The sequence below is a fragment of the Somniosus microcephalus genome, chromosome 30 (assembly GCF_052327205.1).
Source record: "Somniosus microcephalus isolate GS21.2 chromosome 30, FLI_Smic_1.0, whole genome shotgun sequence".
Taxonomy (NCBI): Eukaryota; Metazoa; Chordata; class Chondrichthyes; order Squaliformes; family Somniosidae; genus Somniosus; species Somniosus microcephalus.
This window is the reverse complement of record NC_141016.1, coordinates 20,113,120-20,127,524: the sequence shown is the minus strand read 5'-3', so window position 1 is coordinate 20,127,524 and position 14,405 is coordinate 20,113,120. Positions and strand designations below refer to the sequence as shown.

The following is a 14,405-nucleotide window of genomic DNA, read 5'->3' as shown; positions in this document are numbered from 1 at the left end:
GGTGAAGAAATTCCTCCTCATCTCTGTCCTAAATGGCTTACCCCTTATCCTTAGACTGTGACCCCTGGTTCTGGACTCCCCGGCCATCGGGAACATCCTTCCTGCATCTAGTCTGTCTTGTCCTGTTAGAATTTTATAAGTTTGAATGAGATCCCCTCTCATTCTTCTAAACTCCAGCGAGTATAAGCCCAATCGACCCAATCTCTCCTCATACGTCATTCCTGCCATCCCAGGTATCAGTCTGGTGAATCTTCGCTGCACTCCCTCCATGGCAAGAACATCCATCCTCAGATAAGGCGACCAAAATTGCACACAATACTCAAGGTGTGGTCTCACCAAGGCCCTGCACAACTGCAGCAAGACATCCTTGTTCCTGTACTTGAACCCTCTCGATACGAACGCCAACATACCATTTGCCTTCTTAACCGCCTGCTGCACCTGCATGCTTACCTTCAGCGACTGGTGCACAAGGACACCAAGGTCTCGTTGCACTTCCCCTTCTCCCAATCTATTGCCGTTCAGATAATAATCTGCCTTCCTGTTTTTGCCACCAAAGTGGATAACCTCGCATTTATCCACATTATACTGCATCTGCCATGCATCTGCCCAATCACCCAACCTGTCCAAAAAGCAAATTTAAAACAGATATATTCGGAATAACTTCTGTACTCCAAGAACGATAAATGTTTAAACATTAAAATGATCTGACGGACAGAAGAGACAAAAATATAATGTTTGAATTAATATTTGGCCCAACAAAGCTCATTGAGGTTCTATCGGACTGATACAACCCGAATAAGCTATAATGGGCCAAATGGCTTTTTCTCTTCCTTGACTTTTCATCTGCCCTGATCTCAGGCCCTTGTAAGTGCTGGGCTGAAATTGGGGAACTCATCCAAATGGACAGAAATCGTTGTTCCTTCATTGTCACTGGGTCAAAATCCTGGAACTCCCCACCTAACAGTATTGTGGGAGCACCTTCACCACACGGACTGCAGCGGTCCAAGAAGGCGGCTCACCACCACCGTCTCAAGGGAGAACTCGGGATGGGCAATAAATGCTGGCCTTGCCAGCAACGCCCACATCCCGGGAATGAATTTACAAATGGCCATTCTACAGTGTGAACCTAGACAGTAAGTGTCAGCAGCCTATTCAACAATGGACAAACCTCACAGTGATATCCACACGTGTACCATCCAGTGCAGGTCACCAGTAGCCAGTCAGGTCTGATGTTCCTCCTCCTAGCTGTGGGTTGAAGTGGCCCAATTGTGCTGCCCCCTACTGCCTCAGCTGGGATCGACCGGTTCAGGAAAGGCCAGGAATCAAGACCGCCAACTTTCCAAACTATTTAACTTAGGGCTACGACTTAGTATTTAAGATACTGGACCAGCGAGGGAGTTGGATTTATGTGTAATTGTATTTATAATGTCTGTTTAATCAGTGAATCCTGATTGGGTGGAGACCAGGCCAGTTTGATAACCTGAGTTAGCAGGGGCTCAGTTGCTATGGTACGACTGCTGAAGGTAAACTGTTTTAATGACAGTGTTGCTGGGCGGATGTTTCCCCATGCTGGGGAGTCTAGAACCAGGGGTCGCAGTCTCAGGATAAGGGGTCGGCCATTTAGGACTGAGATGAGGAGAAATCTCTTCACTCAAAGGGTTGTGAATCTTTTTCAATTCTCTACACCAGAGAGCTCAGTCATTGAGTATGTTCAAGACAAAGACCGGTAGATTTTTGGATACTAAAGGAATCAAGTTATGGGGATCGGGCGGGAAGGTGGGGTTGAGGTAGAAGATCAGCCATGATCTTACTGAATGGCGGAGCAGGCTCGAGGGGCCGAATGGCCGACTCCTGCTCCTATCCCTTATGCAAAATGAAATTCCCTGCACTCCGAGAATCAGCCACTCATCCAGCTCCCCCAAAGCAAATCATCCTCTCGCCACTAAAATCTAAAGCGTTCACACACGCACAGAAAAGGGCGAAACGCACAAAGGTGAAGAATCTTGACATTCATCAGAATCCTGGCAGCGGTTTGATTTGAAGAAAAGGGCCCTGAATGTGACCATTCTTGCAACCAATTAAGATCTGGCCAAGGTAAATGGCGTTTCACTCACAACACTGAGCACAGGCATTTCTTACTTGTAAAGCTCGATGAGCACAATTTTATTAGCAAAACCCAGGGGCAAGACGGCAGCTTTGTCCCAAGGGGTTGGTCAGACAACTGACAAAGACTTGAAGTGCAACTTCTGCCAAGCAAGTTGGGGAAGTTGAAACAAAGGAACTGTTTTTTTAAAATGGAATAAATCAGCCTCAATAGTAATGTGTGTGTGTGTGTACTTTGAAAAGTTTTGCTGAGGTTCTATCAGCAGTATGATTGCAGACTACGTCCTCTTCTCCCTCCGAGAGGGGTGAGCAAAACAATTACTGTGTGAAAGGAGCTCAAATTAGACCCGAGAGTGCTGGGGTGGGCTGTCTTGCCTTTGTTGAATTTATGAAATTGACCTAAAGCTGACAAGTAGGTCACTGGGAAAACACATGCCAGGGCTTTAGACAAGTTAAACCAAACTTACTGAAACGACGCGACACATTTCTGAATCGTTTGTTAAAACGTGTCTGGCAACTAGCGGGACTCAAAAGATTCACAAAAACAAAACAAAAAGAATCCTATTTTTCATTTAAATATTTCACCGCAGTTGCCAATATTATCTTTTTTTTGAAGGAAGAAATGAAGGCTTGGAGCTGGGGTGGTGGGGGGTGGGGGGGTGGTGGAGTGTAGGGGGGGGGGTTGCCTGTCACTTAACCTACAAAAAGCTGATTGGTAAATAAAGGCTGTAATTGACACTTCCAGAGGAGTGTAATAGGGGACGGCCACAGGCTGATTGGTTGGTCTGCGAGACTCATAGGCTGTGATGAAGACAGAAAGCTGCACATTCCAAGCACTGCGAGCTGGGGTTAGAAACTAGATGCTGACATCAGTGGAGTAAGCTTCATAAATCAGCACTCCTTATACACATTATGTGCACCGAAGACTGAAAGGTGAATTATAAAAGAGAGCGCGAGCCTGGCTAGCCTGGATAATGAAAAAACAGAGACAGGTACTGATATCTTCGAGGCTCTCCTGTTTCTAAAGCAGAGGACATATCAAAACCAAACAATCACTGCTGCTTTCTGTTAAGGCTGTTTCTCACAGATTGAAGATTAAAGTCCAGTAGTGGGGCAAAGCAGGGAAAAGTAACCTTGACACCCAAGTACAGGACTTTGCAACAACAAAGAAACGAAAGGAAAATGGGAGAGAGAGGTATTTCAAGCAAGACTTGCTGGAACTTTTACACTGTGTTTCTCACACTGAGCATAGGACTCTTTGCCTGCTGTGCGGCGATGGAAGAGGAGGAATCCAGTTGGCAGGCAGACAGCCGCTTCTACATCAAGCCACCGCACTGCGTGGATATTCCTTTTGCCCTGAGACTCTGCAACAATGTAGGTTATCACAAGATGAGCTTGCCCAACCTGCTGGACCACGAGACCATGGAGGAGGTCCAGCAACAGGCCAGCAGCTGGGTGCCGCTGCTGAACAAGAACTGCCACCCCAACACACAGCTGTTCCTGTGCTCGCTGTACGCGCCCATCTGCCTGGACAGACCCATCTACCCATGCCGCTCACTCTGCCTGGCAGTCCGGGACGCCTGCACACCTGTCATGGAGTTCTTTGGCTTCCCCTGGCCGGACATGTTAAGGTGCGACAAGTTTCCGCTCGACAATGACTTGTGCATCGTCTTCCCAAACCCAAATGCCACTCTATCGACCAACTCACAAGGTAACATTTGGTCTTTCCGCTGTCTAAAGTTTGGGGGGGGGGGAATGAATTTCGAAACTTGTTAATGACTGAATTACTTGCCGAAGGGGGTCACAGTCTAAGGATAAGGGGTAAGCCATTTAGGACAGAGATGAGGAGGAATTTCTTCACCCAGAGAGTGGTGAACCTGTGGAATTCTCTACCACAGAAGGCAGTTGAGGCCAATTCATTAAATATATTCAAGAAGGAGTTAGATATATTTCTTAAGGCTAAAGGGATCAAGGGATATGGGGAGAAAGCAGGGACAGGGTCCTGAATTTGGATGATCAGCCATTGAATGGCGGAGCAGGCTCGAGGGGCCGAATGGCCTACTCCTATCTTCTATGTTTCTATGTAAAAGGGGGGGGGTGTCACTTTAATGATGGAAGCGCGGAAATGACCCCTAAGATGTCTTCTTGGGCAGCTTTGTCGCATTGGTGACGTTTGTGTACCAAAGCTTAACACGCTTGTACTGAATTCTTCTTTGCGCTGTGTTTGGGCGAGTGTTCACCCATTTTCAAATAAACGAGATAAAGGCTGCTTAAAAGTCGGGCGCAGAGAAATATACCACGGGCGCACTAAGCACTCTGAGGCCAGCCTCACGGACTGGACCATAAGTGCAACCATTTTATCTTTCTTGAAATCAGGTTCTTCGAAAGCGTGCTAAAAGTGGTGGCAGCAAAAGAGATGCAGTGAAAACTTAAGTCTGTCGCATAGTTTGACAAGAAAGAAAATAATTTCTCTCTTTTGGTGGGGGGGTGGCGGGGAGAATGGAAGTGGGGGGGTGGGTGGAAGCAATGATACCAGTCCCGCCCCTCGAATGGTTAACTTTTTTTCGTGATGTGCGTACAGAATTTTTTTTTTGCCTTTTTACTTTTCCGAATGTCCATTTTATTTTTTTTCCCGTTTCGTTCGAGCACTTTGCTTCGGACAATCTGCTGGTGAGAGAGGACACATTTTGTCCCTCGCCTCAAGTCGGTTTGAAATGCTGAAACCATTGCTTTTGGATGGGACAGGGTCCAGCAAGGACAGAGTTGTTAAAACATCAGCCCCGCAAGATTTTTCCAGCCTCACAGTTCGGAAGGGAAACTTCGACCCCTACAGTTGTCTCCAAATGCTCTTGCTGAGTAGGGTTCTGTCTCTCTGTTCTCAAGCACAACTTTTCAACTCTGGAGCAGAAATCAACCATGAATTGTTTCTTTTGCACTTAAAAGTTTCATGGGACAGTTGTTTTGTGAAATTGTACCTCCCTACCCCTAGTAAACTGGCATCGAAAGTGGTTGAATAAGAAGATAACAGGTATCTGGAAGTGATGTCATGGTAGTAATCTAATCAAAGGGTTCATATAACGAGCTTGAGCAAGTTATTGCCGTCATCTGAAGGCTTTGATTACTTTAATGCTGTAGAACCCTCTCCAAGTAATCTGTTTTGTATTTTGCGATGTGTGCGTGGTTTTAATTTTTATGTGGGAGTTACTTCTGTCTTTGTGCTGCCACTGGCTGCTAAGGTAGAAGGCAACTGTCAGTTGTTCTCTCCAGCCACCTCGAAGCAGGATTATATTCACACTGCCGGATAACCCGCATCATTACTGAACCTTTTTTTATTGGGATGCTGTTTGCAGCTGTTTCCTTGGAAACATGGGCGCACATTAAACAATTCTAAAAGGAATTAGATCGAGCGTAATTTATGAACTCGTGCAGACAACAAAGTCCGAAGGTGTGATTTTTTTTCAGTCTGTGCTGAGCTAGCAGTTTGCAGTCGGAGCGATAGTTGGGGGCACATCTGTGGGGAGGGAGAGAAACAGCCAAGGCTCCAGCTCTTGCTCCTGACTGCAGGAAAATGTATATGTTCAGTCCTCAGGTAAGGACCATGCCCGGTCACTCCCACCCCCCACCCCCCAAACCGTGGTTGAACAGCCTGAAGACATTGCCTAGGCCATTTGAGTGAGGTACCAGAAGGCTAAAGGCACCTGTGAAATCATAGCCCAGTGACAATCCGTACCACCTGGTCAGGAAAGGAGGAAATGGTAAAAGAGAAAAATGGCCAATATTACCCTGAATATTTAATCAAACTTCATTAACAATGTGAATAGCAATGGTACATTGCTGGCCTTCAAAACAGTCCCCCTGCTGGGCAGTGGGAACATTTAAACCATTACTTTGTTCCCCTTCCCTTATGAAATACGTTCAGCAAATGTAGGGTGTGTGGAACCCCATGGAGGAAAAATTCGGTATCGCCCCGTTTGGGGTGCCATTATTGGCGGTGCGCAAAGTTTAGCGCCTGGCGCTAATTATCGCCTCCGACAGCAAACTCGGCTTTTATCGCCCCTGGAGGTGATTGGAGCGCTGAAGCAGGCGCTTCACACCTGTCTTAAGGCGCAAAGGCCGAGGAGCGAGGCGCTACCTCAGAGTGCTGGCGAAGCAAGGAAGGGCAAATCAAAATAAACCTGCAAAGTGCTGCTCAGTACTCAAAACTCCTTCACACAGCGTTGAATCTCTCTCTCTCTCTCTCTCTCTCAGAATGCGTGGTGCAAAAATGTCACTGACAAAAAAAGGCAGGAAGCGGTCGCCTTTAAATAGCGCTCCCCTAGTCCCTTTCTGACAGCATAATGCTCCCCTCAACCTGTCGTTGCTAGCGGCAGGCGGTAAGGCAGGGGGCGCCACTCAATATCCGGTCCGGGGTGCTAACGGGGCGTTGCGCAATCGAATGACGTCACAATCTGCCGGCGCAGGAGATCGTGGCGGTAGTGTTTAGCACCGCCCCAAAATGTCTAGTTAATTTCGCGAGCGGCGCAAACATCGCCGCGCCCGGCCTCTAGTTGCTTTGCGCCCCACTTGTCCCCCTCAAGGCGCTAACGGGAGGCGCAAATAACTGAATTTTTCCTCCCATATGTCTTAAAGGGGCAATTGTTGCATTGGCCTTGTTAAATAGTTGACTAATACAACAAAGAGCTTAGACTAATTTATCAGGCCCTCAATCAACACCCAAATAAATGGTTGTTTTGTTTGGCTTCTGATTAAATGCTGTTGAATAATTGCTGTTCAGTAGTTAGTATTCAATAACAATTTTCTCCCCTTTCCCTCTCCTGAAGGCTTTAGCTTCTTCCAAGGACACAGGTCCCTGGATGCCAATCACCACCTTTGTATCTAGCCAAATGCCCATTATTTACACGTGAGCTTTGATAATGAGTATATAGACTATGCCAGCATTGACGGCCGTGCCTTCAGCTGTCTAAGCACTGGAATTCCCTCCGTAAACCTGTCTGCCTCTCGCTCCTCCTTTAAGATGCTCCTTAAATCTACCTCTTCGACCAAGCTTTTGGTCACTTTTTATTCGTTCATGGGATCTGGGCGTCGCTGGCAAGGCCAGCATTTATTGCCCATCCCTAATTGCCCTTGAGAAGGTGGTGGTGAGCCACCTTGAACCACTGCAGTCCGCGTGGTGAAGGTACTCCCACAGTGCTGGTAGGGAGGGAATTCCAGGATTTTGACCCAGTGACAATGAAGGATCAGCCGATATACTTCTAAGTCAGGATGGTGTGTGACTTGGAGGGAACCTGTTCTAGTATCTCCTTATGTGTCAAATGTTGTTTGATAACACTCCTGTGAAGCGCCTTGGGATGTTTCACTACGTTAAAAGCGCTATATAAATGCAAGTTGTTATTGTATGGGTCAGTGACTCACTGCATAAACTTGTTGATCCATTGGCGTAACAAAGTTGTCTACATCAGCCTCGTTATATTTTAATGTTACAGTCTGACGACTGAATTGCAAGTGGTGTGGGTTCCAACACATGGGGCCAGAACTTCGGGTTCCCACGGGTGAGTACGCGCTGGGTACTCGCGCGTAGGCCCAACGAAAGTGCCTGTTTCGTGCATGCACTGCGCATGCGCAGGAAACCGGAACTTCCGTTCCCTTAAAGGAAGGGGTTCACAGGTCGAACGCGTGTGCCGGAGAGGCAGCGCGTACGCCTGGAACTTGTGTTTTTTTTGCAGGTTTCTCCGGGAGGGTAAGTCTCCAGCAGCTACACTTACAAAAAGCAGTCACAAGGCCTGCTTTTAACAAGGTAAGTGGTGAATTAAGTAAAATTAAAACATTTTTTCCACAGGTTTATTATTTTTAAATACTTTAAAGAAAGGTAAGTTTATTTTTAGCCCCGTTAGAAACTGTAATTAATTTTTTCAAAAATTTAAATTATTGTTTAAAATAGTTATTTTATGTAATTTATAGTTATTTTAAAAATGTGATTATTTGAAGTTTTAGTTATGTTTTGGGGCTGAATTGTATTCATAGATTTGACAGGTCTTCCTGTCAAATCTATGAATACAGATTCCCTGCTACCATTGGCTCTCCATGGCCCACGTGATCCCAGGGGACGCTTCGAACTAACTGCGCCCCTGGGACACGCAAGCACAGTGCGCTGGCAGTTGGAGCAGGCCCAAGATCGGAATCCCACGTGGGCCCACAGCACAACGGCCGGCGCGCTAGGTAAGTGCAGGTTGGGGGCGTGCACCCGCGGGAAACCTCCGACCCGAATTTCTGGGCCCATATGGGCTGCAGCCAGTCTCAAAACAATCAGGAAGACTAGGCTTGATCACATGAACTCGGGTCAGTCTTATATTTAACTAAAAGGTTCTCTCTGCATGTCTCTAGAAGAGATGTCTCCTCGTCGTGAAATGCAGAGTGCGGTGATGAAGTATGCAATGGGACAAAAAGTCACGCAGTCGGAAGAATGTTGTTTATACTTATAATAGTGACAGCCTGAACTGCTTAATGGCCTTGAAGCGTGATGTTTATCTTGGCTAGATTTTGGAACACTGTTGAATAATTATTTACAGATTAGCATTTGGGTGTGTGAATGGGAGTGATAGCTGTAAATTAAACATGCCTTTAGCGCTGCTTGCTTTACAGAACAGACGTCTATACACATGAATAAAGTTGGGTAGAGGTTCCGATTTGGTCGCAATTGGCGAAACGGGCACAAATTGCGGCCGAAATTGGGCCCGTTTTGAAAAGTGTTTCTTCTCCGGAGTTCCCCCTCGAACTCATTCGCATATCGCCGCGCACAAAATCTGCCTCGAACCAGCGCAATCGGGCAGCGTTTTAAAATGTCATTTTTTTTTTCAGTTTTGCTTTAAAAAATATTCCTCGATTTTATATTTAAGAGTGGTCATTTGGTGAAGTTTGATTAATACAGCTGAAAATGGGCTTATCAAAAAATAAATAAGCAATTTAAACCAGAGTGTCAATCCACCCACCTGTGAGTAACCTGATTTTAAATGACTGAAAGATACTTTTAAAAAATGTACCAAACTATTTATTAGTTACATTGGGGTACAGTAATCAGTTTCTTAGTAAATTATAAAATAAAGTTGCATTCAAAACGTTTTAAAACATTCCTATTTGTGTCCTCGCGCCCAAAAATCCCACTTAATCACTTAATTTTTGGAGCCTCCTCGAAGGCTCCACAAACCAGCGCAATTAGCGGAAACTCCCAAAGGCGATTAATTCACCCCGGGGGCATGGCTAGATTTGTGGGCGGGGCTTGCTGCTAGCACGATGTTTTTGCAAACTGGCGCAAAAGATTGCGGAAACTCAAGTTGCACCGAACGCAATTTGGGCTTAAAATTCTGCGCTCTTTAGCGGCGGTTACGCCGATTTCGGCCGAATTATGCCGAAAAGAACCAGGACAACCGAGCGGAAACTCCAGGCCCCCGTCTCGAAAGAAAATACTAAATGCTGTTGTGTGCATCAGTTGTGCACGTCAGTGGAGCAGACTCTGCTTCAAACTTCTGTGGAGTGTACGCATGTGTTCATTTTTGTACTTGTATTCTCCACACCCCCTTGCGATGGTGTAGAATCATGTTAGTTCCATGGGCACTGGGCACGCTTTATTTACCTCACCCCAGTGGCTGTGAGGTGAGACAGTGAGAGTCAGCAGGCTATTTGACTATGGTGAGCAGCTCAGTCCAGTCATGCACTCGCTTGATATCCAAACACACACACACAAACACACAAACACCAACATAGCCTAGACCAACTGTAGCTCCATTCCAGTTAGGATCAGCTAACTGACCAGGGACCAAACCTTCAACTTTCCTGATCTGTGTGGCGCAGTTTCACAATAGGGAGAGCAGTTAACAACTGACGTTTCCTTTTTTTTTCAGTCTTGTTGCTACAGCAGAAAAGTTGGTTTTATGCTGTGAGCTCCGTGTTAGTGAGCTTCCTGCTAGTGCAGCGAGCTCCATGCCAGGGCCAGTGAGCTCCGGGCCCAAGGGCCGGTGAACTCCTAACGCAGTCGTTGGCTACAATTTATTGGGAATGACAAAGGCTGCGGACCTGTTTTTTTTTTGGTTCAACTTGACACCTGACCTGAGCCAATCCGGCTGGTCCACCTGCTGGTGGCAGCTGACTGCGCCATGACGCGTGTCAGGAACTGGCGGTGCTAGCGCCGATCTCACTGGGCAACAAACGCGGCTGCAACAGTTTTCTAACAGAAATGAATTATGCCTGAAAATATAATAAAGTGGCAGCGTCCTCTTCCTGGGGTGTTTGCTGACTTGCTCAGGTCCCATGCAAAACCACGAGCAGAAACCTTTGTTACAAATGCCACCAGGGGGCGTCACTAAATCCTGAGACACAGTTTCTGTACTTCAGCATTTTTGAAATGTTAAAGTTGGAAGATTTTGCTTTTCAAATGGTGAATGCAATTTGCGAATGGGATGAGAACGAATTGCAATATTTCTGCTTACTAACCTCATTAAGTGGTTTTGTGAGACGCTTTACCTGACCAGCACAGCACAACTTATGCGTACATACACAAATATTATGTCTGCGTACATTCAGGCACAGACACACTCACATATACACAACAATATTCTCTTTAAGCTGTGCGGCCACCGGCGGTTAAAGGGGAAAAAAAATCGCACGGCCCAAGATAAAACGAGAGGAAACATTGATGCACGCATGTTCAAACATACAAACACTCATGTACAGCAAACATAGATTTGTACATAGGCACTCACATAGACAGACACACACGCACACAGAAAGGGCAAACGTACACATACATAGATTCTTCTTCTTGGGCAATCCCTCGGATCTGAGGATGACTTGCTTCCACATTAAAAATGAGTTCTCAGGTGACTGATGAGTCCAATGCGGGACCTACAGTCCCTGTCACAGGTGGGGCAGACGGTGGTTGAAGGGGCGGGTGGGTGGGGTGCTTGGGTTGACGTGCACTGCCTGCGCTTGGCTTCCGCTTGCTCCCGGCGAAGAGACTCGAGGTGTCCGGCGCCTTCCCGGATGCTTCTCCTCCACTTTGAGCGGTCTTGGGCCAGGGATTCCCAGGTGTCGGTGGGGGATGTTGCACTTTTTCAAGGAGACTTTGAAGGTGTCCTTGAAGTGTTTCCTCTGCCCACCTGGGGCTCTCTTGCCGTGTCGGAGCTCCAAGTAGAGCGCTTGTTTTGGCTGTCTCGTATCGGGCATGCGGACGATGTGGCCCGTCCATCGGAGCTGATCGAGCATGGTCCATACATACATAGATTCGCAGGCGCACGCACACAAACACGTTTTCAGTCCATGATTTTCTGCTGAGAGAGAAACATTTGCTGTACTTGCCTTTTTCTCATTTCTAAATGACCTATAAACTGGGTGGTGGGGTGGGGGCGGGTTGGGGGAAGGATCATTATGTTCAATTTTTATGGAGCAAGCAGAGGCTTACAGCAGTGCCACAGAAGTCTTACGGCTCTGGTTTTAATCACAGCGCAGTGAGTGGATGCTCTGTTCGTCAAGCGACCTGCCTTGAGGTATATAAAACAGTCTCATTTCTCAATGACACACTGCGGTTTGGAACAAAAACAGCTGTAGAAATGTGGAAGCTTGGAGCAAGTGGAGCTACAGAATAGAAATAAGAAAGAAGTGCTGATTAGAAAATTTAAAAATGTTGGTTCCATTATATTCTTATAATAGCCTTTCCTGCCTGTTTGGGGAGGGTCAGGAAAGAGAGCGTAATTGTGAGAGCGCATGAGAAGAGATGAACAGATACCAGATATTGGAGCCAGACCATTCAGGAGTCAAATCAGGAAGCACTTTGACATGAATCTTGCCATTCATGTAGAAATGACTTATGAAATAATACTGGGCGGCCTGCTGGTGGCGCTGTCCAGGGAGAGTATAAATACTCGGGCACGGGCCCAGCTTGCTCAGGACATTTTGTAAACAGGAACTAGTGAAGAACAACTAGACCTCCATGTTGTGAAACAGTTGATTAAAGCCCTATTTGATACTCTGACCAAGTGCCTAGTAGTTTTCTCAAGTCACACTTTTTCACACAAAGGGTAGTAGCAATCTGGAACTCTCTTTCTTTCTCTTTCCGCCCCCGCCCCCCCCCCGGCAAAAGGCTGTGGAAGCTGGGGGACAATTGGAGCTTTCACGACTTGAGATCAATAGATTTTTGTTGGGTAAGGATATCAAGAGATGTGGAGCAAAGGCGGGAAAATGGATTTAAGATGCAGATCAGCCATGATCTCATTGAACGACGGAGCCAGCACGAGTGGCTGAATGACCTCCTGCTGTTCCTAATGTTACTATGTTACCAAGTTGAGCCCAGGGGTGCAAGAGAGAGTGAGATAAGCCCTCCTATTGTGAAGTAGGCAGAGAGTATTTATTTAGGTGGAACATCTAGAACCACAGAACCATAGAGGTCTACAGTACAGAAGGAGGTCATTGTGGCTGTGTGGCTCTTCGCTAAAGCAATTCAAAACAAATCCCACTGCGCCGCTCCCTTCCCATAGAAAACACAACCGTAAAAGTGTATAGCGCACGAGGAGGGAAGAAGTGGGGGATGAAATAAAAAAGGAAAATGCTGGAAATACTCAGCAGGTCAGGCATCTGTGGACAGAGAAAAAGAGAGTTAACGTTTCAGGTCGATGACCCTTCATCATGAACTGGAAAAAGTTGGAACCTGTTACATCTCCAACTTTTTCCAGTTCCGACGACGAAGGGTCATCGACCCGAAACGTTAACTCTGTTTTTCTCTCTCCACAGATGCTGCCTGACCTGCTGAGTATTTCCAGCATTTTCTGTTTATTTCAGATTTCCAGCATCCGCAGTATTTTGCTTTTGAAGAAGTGGGGGGTGGTTGGGGTAGAGAGAGACAGATTGAGATTGGAGGGGGGAAACAGAGGGGCCGTGAAACCCGCCTGAGTTGGAGGGAGGGAAGAGAAATCCTTGTTGCAGGGTTGACTACATTAAAGGTGCAATCAATATGCAAGTTGTTGTAACACACTGGTATTATTTTAAGAAGTCATCAACAGAAGCAACCGAACTTTAGGTGGCATCATCAGTCTGCGGTGAAATCTTCCCTCCAGCTGAGTCTCTCGAACAGCTCGTGCTGAAACATCAGTCATGGAGCCATCACGACACAGACTGGAGCAGCTCTCTGCCGTCTGCTCAGGCACAATCACTTCTGACAGTGCAGTTTTAAATTTTAAATGTACTCTTTATAAAAAAAAAAAAAAAAAAAAAAAAAATTGTATTCACCAGAGAGCGGCTACTGCGGATGAGGATTTGAGTACAGTAGCAAGGATGTCTTGCTGCAGTTGTACAGGGCTTTGGTGAGACCACACCTTGAGTATTGTGTGCAGTTTTGGTCGCCTTATCTGAGGAAGGATGTTCTTGCCATGGAGGGAGGACAGCGAAGATTCACCAGACTAATACCTGGGATGGCAGGAATGACGTATGAAGAGAGATTGGGTCGATTGGGCTTGTACTCGCTGGAGTTTAGAAGAATGAGAGGGGATCTCACTGAAGCTTATAAAATTCTAACAGGACTAGACAGACTAGATGCAGGATGTTCTCGATGGTCGGGGAGTCCAGAACCAGGGGTCACAGTCTAAGGATAAGGGGTAAGCCATTTAAGACAGAGATGAGGAGGAATTTCTTCACCCAGAGAGTGGTGAACCTGTGGAATTCTCTACCACACAAGGCAGTTGAGGCCAATTCATTAAATATATTCAAGAAGGAGTTAGATATATTTCTTGAGGCTAATGGGATCAAGGGATATGGGGAGAAAGCAGGGACAGAGTACTGAGTTTGGATGATCAGCCATGATCTCATTAAATGGCGGAGCAGGCTCGAGGGGCCAAATGGCCTACTCCTGCTCCTATCTTCTATGTAAACAACATTATCCTTTGGAAGAGGATTGTTCTGAACGTTGGCCGTGCACAAATACTGAAGAGCTTTTGAGTGGCAAACGCAGAATGTAGTATTTTTTACACACATCCTGTTCCCCAAGGCTGCTCGAACTCTGCACGAAGCCACCACTGCCCGCTCTGCTAATCTTTTAACCTGACCGGTGTTCTAGTGACCACTGCGCATCACTCGTGCCAATTTATATTGATCAGCTTCCCACAGGCTCGCTGGAGGCCGAGTTAGAAAACTTTAGTGCCTGCAGAATCAACACCGCACACTTAGTGACACAGCACTGGAGGCGGCTAATCCAGCAGCAGCTCTGGGAATTCGGGAAATAAAGTGCATCTTCATTGGCGGGCATAACACTGCAAGTTGCACTA

At 46.6% G+C, this 14,405-nt stretch overlaps 1 protein-coding gene across 2 annotated transcripts in view; it reads left to right on the top strand.

Moving 5' to 3' along the window:
• The first annotated feature begins 2,900 nt into the window (after positions 1–2,900).
• The window catches only part of LOC147097988 (secreted frizzled-related protein 1-like), a 200,668-nt gene continuing 189,163 nt past the window's right edge, over positions 2,901–14,405 (top strand). The window contains exon 1 of one of the 2 annotated variants that reach the window (XM_085971185.1): positions 2,901–3,814. In XM_085971185.1, the coding sequence (XP_085827311.1) occupies positions 3,286–3,814 (529 nt within the window). In that variant the 5' untranslated portion in view covers positions 2,901–3,285. The remainder of the gene's footprint in view (positions 3,815–14,405) is intronic. The other variant, XM_085971184.1, reaches the window with a different exon arrangement.